The sequence below is a fragment of the Tupaia chinensis genome, unplaced genomic scaffold (assembly GCF_000334495.1).
Source record: "Tupaia chinensis unplaced genomic scaffold, TupChi_1.0 Scaffold000023_1, whole genome shotgun sequence".
NCBI classification, from domain to species: Eukaryota; Metazoa; Chordata; class Mammalia; order Scandentia; family Tupaiidae; genus Tupaia; species Tupaia belangeri.
The window spans coordinates 1,924,894-1,933,211 of NW_006159453.1; the positions used below are offsets into that span (position 1 = coordinate 1,924,894).

General features: G+C 42.8%; 1 protein-coding gene across 1 annotated transcript in view; it reads left to right on the forward strand.

Annotated features, from left to right (window-relative positions):
* The first annotated feature begins 1,064 nt into the window (after positions 1-1,064).
* Positions 1,065-8,318, forward strand: part of TGFBR3 (transforming growth factor beta receptor 3) — a 206,811-nt gene continuing 199,557 nt past the window's right edge. Inside the window, exon 1 of the mRNA XM_006140157.1 lies at positions 1,065-1,240. Coding sequence (XP_006140219.1) covers positions 1,153-1,240 — 88 coding nt within the window. The 5' untranslated portion in view covers positions 1,065-1,152. The remainder of the gene's footprint in view (positions 1,241-8,318) is intronic.

An 8,318-nucleotide genomic window follows, 5' to 3' on the forward strand; every position in this document is an offset into this window, starting at 1 on the left:
AGGATCCCTGCCTGAAGCATTGTAGGTGTTCAATAAATATTTGTTGAACAACTTCTGTGGGTTGTGCCAGGCACAGTGATTTAGGACTGGAAAAATATACTTTGGAGTGTCCAAATGACATTACCATTAGGGTCACAAGTGGAATATTCAAGTTAAGCACACTACCACAAAACTTGTGCAAGATTCTGGATAGGAAAAGGCTAGAAAGGACCTTCTGGATCCTCTAGTCAAGTAACCAGATAGTCCCAGCTGGGGAAGAGCAGGGGGATTTTTTTTTTTTTTCCTGTTAAAATGTCGGCAAATACTTGAAATAAGAACCTTGCCTTTTTCTGGTTCTTTATTTTTAGATTGATTCTCAGAGTAATTTAATTTGATCCTTATGATAACCCTGTCATTATACCATTAGGCTGGGTCTGTAATCAGAGCTCCTTGTGTTTTCTCGCTGGCATCGGGGGAAGCATACGTCTAGTGTCATTGATTCCTTTACTACCGCAGTGTGCCTGGGGATGTTCTGTTACAGGTGCACCTCAGTTTTCTTCTGTATTCTTGAAAATTCTATGGAAGGCCAAACAGTGTGCCTGTAGCCTAGTGGCTAAGGGAGCCAGATCCCACATGACCAACCACTGTTTGAATCCCTGCCCCAGCGACTTCAAAAGTATGCTGAATGCATTTGTGTGGGTGCCCCAAATTCTGGCAGGATGGAGAAACGGAGGAAAAAGAAGTTGCTGTGTGACCGCACTACACTGGGAGGCGTGCTTTTCCCCTTTCTCTGTCTCTTGTCTCTCTTGCTCTCTGAGCACACATACCCTCTAGCAATTAAAAAGAAAACAGAGATGGAAAATGTCAAAAATAAGCTTGTCATTTGCAAAGGTATTTGCTATAAAAATTGTTAGTAGGTAATCACTGTCCTCACCCTAGTTTACTTATGTGCCATCTTGGCCTCTTTTAAGTTAAATTTCTTAATTTGCAATTTTCAGAAATTCTCCCTGTAGCTGTAATGTCTGTTTGTTCATGAAGCTTTTGCCCTAAGTTTTCTTAGCGAATTCATTTGTTTTTACAGGCAATTGGAAAAATCACAAAGAAGTATTTTAAAGCCAGTCTGATTTGCAAAGATTGCCTGTGATCGGAGAACCTACAAGCTGAGGTGGCCAGATGAGACCCACTGCTGGAGAGAGAACGATGACTTCCTGTTATGTGCTCGCCACGTTTGCCCTGATGAGCTCCTGTTTAGCCACTGCGGGTAAGCTGCATAATGTTAATTGCATGTTCATTATATTCTTTTGGGTATATTTTCCCTTAGTCTCTAATATTCAGAAGAATTTAAGATATGCAATGTTCATGCAAAACAACTTGGATGTTTATTATTTATGTTCTTTAGGGAAGTAAAATATCTTACTATGGCACAGATTCATAATATGTTTGCCTATGTTATATTTTACTGGGTCAGTGATAGGCTTTTTTTTTTCTTTTTTTTAGTTTTTGCTATATGATGTGTGTGCTTGCCAGAGAGAGAAAGAGAGACAGAGAAAAAGTGAGAAATCTCCCTCCCAGGGGACTTGGCCACATTATAATCCCTTTTCCTCCAGTCTCCTCTTGAGATTTTTTGAGCACACATACCTGGTACGATTTTCTTTTTCTTTATTTTGAGAGAGATTTTTGCTATAGAGCGTGTGGGCTCGCCAGAGTGACAAGGGGAGACAGAGAAATCATCCCACAGGGGGTTGGCCATGCCTCAATCCCTTCTCCTCCATTCTCCTCTCGGGATTTTGGGCACACATGCACACATGCCTGGTGCAAGTTCAAGCCTCTGGATCTGGGTCTTGAACCTCCGTTGGCCATGTGGGAGGTAATCATCAAGCCATTGGCTAGTCTCACTGGGTTCAGGACTCAAATTGTGCAGCCAGCCATGTTGGATCCAGTACCTTAACCTCCACGCCACCTGCTGGCCTGATGATAGGCATTCTAATGTCAGTGCTGCAAATACCTAACTGACCTGTGTTGAGGCAGGTAGACAAGAAATATGCTAATGGTTAATTTCACTTTATGTTGTTACACACATAGACTATATTTACATCCTTGTCCCTAAACAAAAATATAAGAGAGCCCTTTTGTTCTTTACAAGTTATATACTAAGTAGACCTAGACAGAGGTGACATTCCGGCATGAACTGCTTAGAACGTTTTGAATTTTGATATTTCAGTTATTTCAGTACATAACTTGTTAAAAGGTAGAGAAATACACTGTGCTTTCTGGTGGCCATCAGAGTATGAAGCAGGAGATGAGAAGCAAGTGACCTGGTCGAAATGTTTGTGTAGGTCAGATCACCCAACCATCTTTTTATCGCCCTAAGAATTATTTATTTACTTAATTCCATTTGTTATTATTATTTTTTTAATTTGATGAGAGAGAGAAAGGGAACGTGAGAAAAAAACCGCTAGGTCCAGGACTAAAACCACGGTCAGTCACGTGGGAATCCAGTGCCTTTAACCACCATGCCACCTGCCAGCCCTTGCCCATACAACATCTTAGTGTTCATTGTTACTTAATAAATCAGCAAGCTTAATTTGCTTTATTTTGTTATAATTTGCTATATCTCTTCCATAATGAGCTAAATAAAACTCATTTTGTTGGACCATTTCTGGAAACTGACAGGTCTCACCAGGAAAGGCATTGACTTGGAAAATGATTACCCTTTTGATTTTGGCTGTTAAATTGTGAATACAAGTGAAAGTGTTAATAATGACCATTTATTGGGCACTGCAGCCAGGCACTGTGCTAAACAATATTTGAATGTAAAAATGATGAAGGATATTCTTTTATTTATTTATTTATTTATGCTTTTTTGCCATAAGGCATATACGCTTGCTAGAGAGAGACACAGAGAGAAAGGGAAAGTGAGAAATCATTCTGCAGGTGGGATGGTCACACCACAGTCCCTTCTCCTCCATTCTCCTCTTGGGATTTTGGGTATGGACGCACATGTGCCTGGCGTGTTTTACAAACTGCGGGGTCTGGTACTCGAACTGCACAGTTGACCATGTGGGATCCAGAGCCTGAACCATCATGCCACCTGCTGGCCCCAAAGAAGGATATTCTTATTTAATGAGCTCACATAATCACAACTCGGAGTTAGATATAACTCTTTTAGCCATTTTGTTGATGATTAAATAAGATACAGAGAGATTACGTTATTTGCACAGTGTCATGTAGATGGGAAGTGGAGGAGCCGGATTTTACATCTGTGCTCTTACCCTCTGGGTTATACTGAAGAAACCAGACTACTGCTACATATCGAACAGACTCAGACCAGAGGGTGTCTGCAGACACAGACCGAGGGAAAGCCAGATGGCAAGATTTTATGAGATTACGAGTTCATGCGATTGGAAAGCAGAACGTCCCCTGTGCCACATGTATCATGAAAGAAAGTTGCTAGGTTTCTGTTTGTTTGTTTGTTTTGAATGTCAGTATGTGAATTTGAACTGCTCATTCTCTGTCTTACTGTCTGTAAGCAGTTTCATTTTGTCTCATTATTGAAGTTATTTACTTTTAGCCTGTGCATCAAAACTGATGTTAATTAAAATCTTACTGAACAGGGATAGCAAAAAAAAAAAGAATAAAACAGGGGGTGTGGGGAGAGAGAAACAACTTACTTGATGGAAATTTTGCTGTTTTGATGGCAAGATGTATAATCTTAACGGGTGGGTTTGAGGCTTTTTTTGATGCCTGGGTCAAACTGAAAACACAACTAAGAAGGTACTCCATGGGAAAGCAGGGAGGTTGATGGCTCTGTACGATCTTGGTGTATTTCATAGTAAGTTTTGTTCAAGACTTTTCCTCTTTCAAGCCATTAGGAAAATTGCTTCTGAGCTGTATACACACTCAGGGCTTTGCTTCGGTGGAAGGGACAGGAGAGTTGCAGATTTTATAACAGCATGGGCACACGGAACAGCACAGAGGTAGAGATGCCATTTTGGTGCAGAAGTTTATTGTTTCCCTTTTGCACCACCTCATGGGTAAAATGAATGAAGGAGGAGGGAAAAGTGTCTGTGTACGAATATCTAATAGCTTTCTTTTCTTTTCTTAAAGACAGATTTTTGTGGGACCAGCAATTGGCGTAATGGTTATGTCGCTGGAATCCCATGTAGTCGACCAGGTTTGAGTCCTGGACCTGGTGGCTTAAACTCACACCAGGCGTGTATGCGTGCATGCCCAAGATCCCGAGAGGAGAATGGAGGAGCAGGGGTTGCGGCGTGGCATCCTCCTGGGGGGGGCGGTTTCTTGCTTTCTGTCTCTGTCTTTCTGGTGAGTGCATGTGCCCTATAGCAAAAACCTCTCCAAATAAATACATAAAAAAATAAATAAAAGACAAATTTTTGCTATAGGGCAGGTGCACTTGCTGGAGACAGAGAGTGAGAGAGAAAGTGAGAATCTACTGCCTGCTCTTCACCACCCCCCTCCCCCCCACCCCCGCAGGGGTTAGGCCACACTGCAGTCCCTTCTCCTTCATTCTCCTCTAGGGATTTTGGACATACATGTGCCTGGCATGAGTTTCAAGCCGCTGGATCTAGGACTCGAACTGTGGTTGATCTTGTGGAAGTCCAATGCCTTCAACACTACCCCATCTGCTGGCTTCTCCAGTAGCTTTCTATATAGCTTCACCATACTTTATTATTTTCTTTTTAAGAGAGGCTTTTGCTATAGGGCGTGTGGGCTTGCCAAAAAACCAGAAAGCAAGAAATCACCCCCGCCCCCGGGGGGTGACCACATCACAATCCCTTCTCCTTCATTCTCCTCTTGGGATCTTGAGCATGCATGCATACGTGCCTGGCATGTTTTAAGCTTCCAGGTTCGGTACTCAGGCCGCGGTCGACTATGTGGGAGTCCAGAGATGTAACCATTACGCCATCTGCTGGTCCCAGCTTCAGCATACTTTACAAAATTTTTTTTGGGGGGGGGATTCAAAAAGTTAGTAATGCTAACAATATTTATATAATATTTATAGAGTTATTACTGTGTGCCTGGCCCCATTGAAAAGGCTTATATGTATTATCTCATTCCATCCTTATAACTACCCTAAATTTAGACATTTTGATTATCTCCAGTTCATAGATGAGAAAATTGAAGTAGGGGAGGGTAACTTCTTCAAAGTCACATAGTGAATAAGTAGCATATTTAACCATAAATCTACTTAGTCCAGGTGTGTGTGAAGATTGAACCTGTAAGCCACTAATTGAGGGAGTATTGATCTGCAGGGCATTTATTTTGAAAAAATGGTACTGGTTTGCTTTGAGCCACCTTTGTCCTCTTGAAACATTAAATAAATCACTTACTCACCACGTCCCTAAGTCCAAAGCACAGTACTAGTTGCTCAGAGATGCACTAAGGAATGTGAGATTCATTCCTTCTTGTACTTGACTTAGACGTCTAAAGTATCATCTCATGACAGAATAATTCATTGCATGGCGAATATTACGCAAAATCCAAAAATACCTTGGAAGGAAGAAGGGTAGAGCAGGAAGGCTTCATGGAAGGTCTAGGTCTGAACTTCTCTACGAAAGGCCGGGCAGAATTTAGGAAGGATAAGGTGCTGGGTGGGTTGACCAGATGGAGAACCTTGCCTTGCTCATTTTGCAGCTTGTTGTTTCTTTTTCATTTCTTTCATTTTGCTATAGGATGTATACGCTCACTGGGGACGGGGAGATGGAGGTGGGCATGGAGGGGTGCGGCGAGAGCAGTCACTCTCCAGGACGATGGCCGCACTGCACTCTTCTCTTCATTCTCCTCTTGGGAGAATGGCCTATATGCCCAGGGTGCTTCTCAAGCCATGGGGTCTGGGACTAGAACTGCAATTGGCCATGTGGGATCCAGCTGCCCTAATCACCACTGGCTGGCCCTTCTTACTGTTTTTTAAGTAGATGGATGACTTGGAGGATGAGTTTGGGAATGTAGCAGGAGGTCTGGAAAGAAGGATGGGAGGAGATTGTACAGGACCTCAAATATGAGCCTCAGAGTAAGGCTTTCCTTCAGAGGTTTGGATTTTCTCTTCTTCCATCCTCTGTAGCTAAAGGCAGCACTGTCTAATCTTAAAATTCAAACTATGGCCTTGAACAGTGAGACTGATATAACCTTATTAGTTCATATAATAGGTCTGACATTTATCAAGGGCTTATTCTCTGCTCACTAATTTATTTTGTCTTTACAGGACAACCTATGAAGTGGGTAATATTATCTTCATATTCATTTTAGAAACAAGGAAACTGAGACCTAACTTGGTTAATAATTTGTACAAAGTCCTTTAAATAATAAGCAGCAAAACTAGACCTTGAACCTAGGCAGTTTGTCTCTAGAATCTAACCCATCAGCCGCTTCTCTAGTGCCTCTTCTAGAGCAGAGACTTTCAGTGTAGAATGAATGAACCTCTTAGCTTGATAGATTAAATACTAGGGGAGTTATCAGTCATATGACATCCTGGAACCAGATGAAACCCTTTTGGCTTTAGAAGAAACAGATACAGGTTATCCGAGGACCCTCAAGTAATGGGTCTTCTTACTTCACTGAAATGGCCTTGAAATGCTTCTTCAGAGAGAATGGAAGGAGTCTTGGTAGCAGAGGGATGAGGTTGTAAAAGGTCTCCTTCAGGTACTGGGCCAGAGCAGGGGCAGACACAGCAGAGCACAGAAAATGAGCCCACGTGGAATGGTTGGAGCCCGCTGGTTCCAGCTCCTTGGGTCTGGCAGGACCTTCAGTGAAAGCCTTTCTTTCCAGTGCTTGTGGTGGTGGTGGTGGGGGGAGGGAGAGAAGGCAGGGGCAGCAAGCTTTCCTCCCCTCCCTTGTTCCCGGGTTATTGTATAGTGTGGTGGGGAAGGAGGACCCAGCTCTTGACAAACACAGGCTGTATGAGGACATAATGGCTCCTGTTTAGAATGACCTAGGTTATGTATTTATTATCCTGTCATCTATCTAATGTAAGAAAAGGGAGAAAGTTTAAAAAATAAGTGCTTGCTACTGCTGGCTTAAGGCTCACTAAGTTTTTGCTTTAAAAATGGCTCTACACATCTTTAAAAAATATTAGCTGCTGCCTCTGAGGCTTGCCAGCGTTAGGTTGGGCTGTGTTTCCAGGCGCCTTAATAACGAGAAAAAGAGGCACGCACGGAGAATTCAGGGAAATGAGTTTGGTTGGAAGGGATGGATTTGTCTTCGCTCCCCTGGCCCTTTGTGCCAGGTCAGAGAGGTGCTGCTGGGGTGACCTTCACAGAACTGCCCGTGGGCTGTGGAGCCGGTGCTTATGCCTTCATTCCACTGTCGTGATTGGGTGCCCAGATGCATCCTTTTGGACATCTGCCTACAACCTGTACCACGTTCCTATTGAACACCCCCCCACACACACACCTCTACTGGATGTACCTGGAATTCCAGGTATAATCCACAGGAAAACTGAGATATTTTTAGTCTGAGTTGTTTTCCTGCTAAGAAGGCCCTCAACTCTTTGTGTTCTTAAGACAGCAAGCTGAGATGCCAGCTGGTTAGTATGTGGTCTGGAACGGGACAAGCCAGCAGCCTTAGGGAGAGGGTGACCTAATACTAATATCATAGTATATTTGTAATTTGCAAAATGCATTCATATCGAGTATTTCATTTGATCCTCATAGAAGTCTTTGGGGTTGGCAGGCATTATTTTCTTCATTTCAAGGAGAATAATGGGGCTTACAGAAAGTAAGCACTTTAGAAAGATGATTCAATTCTCAGTTGAACTGAAACTCACACACTTCTGCAAACAAACGGCACCAGCCAATCTTAGGTTCTTTTTGCTACAGTGTACCTGTCAGCACCTCTTGACAAGTAAAAGTTATGTGTATTTATGGTATAGGATGTGCTGTTTTGATATACGTATACACTGTGGAATGGGTGATCAAGCTCTTTAACACAAGCATCACCTCATGTACTTACCATTTGTGTGTGTAGTGAGAACACTTAAAATATATCCTTAGCATTTAAAAAAAATTTCCACAGGTTGTGTGCACTCACTGGAGAGAGACAGAGACAGATGGGGTGGGGAGTGAGAAGTGATCCACCACGGGGAATAGTCACCATAATTCCTTCTCCTTCTCTCCCTTCTTTCCGGATTTTGGGCACATATGTGCCCAGTGTTTGTTTCCCAGTCACCAAGTCTGGAACTCCAACCATGTAGTCAGCCATGTGAGATCCAGCCACCTTAACCACCAGGCCACAGGCTGGCCCCCGCAGTTTGTGTTTATAAACAGTGTATTGTTATTAGCTGTGATCACCCTCATGGACAGTAGATCTCTTGAGCTCATTCC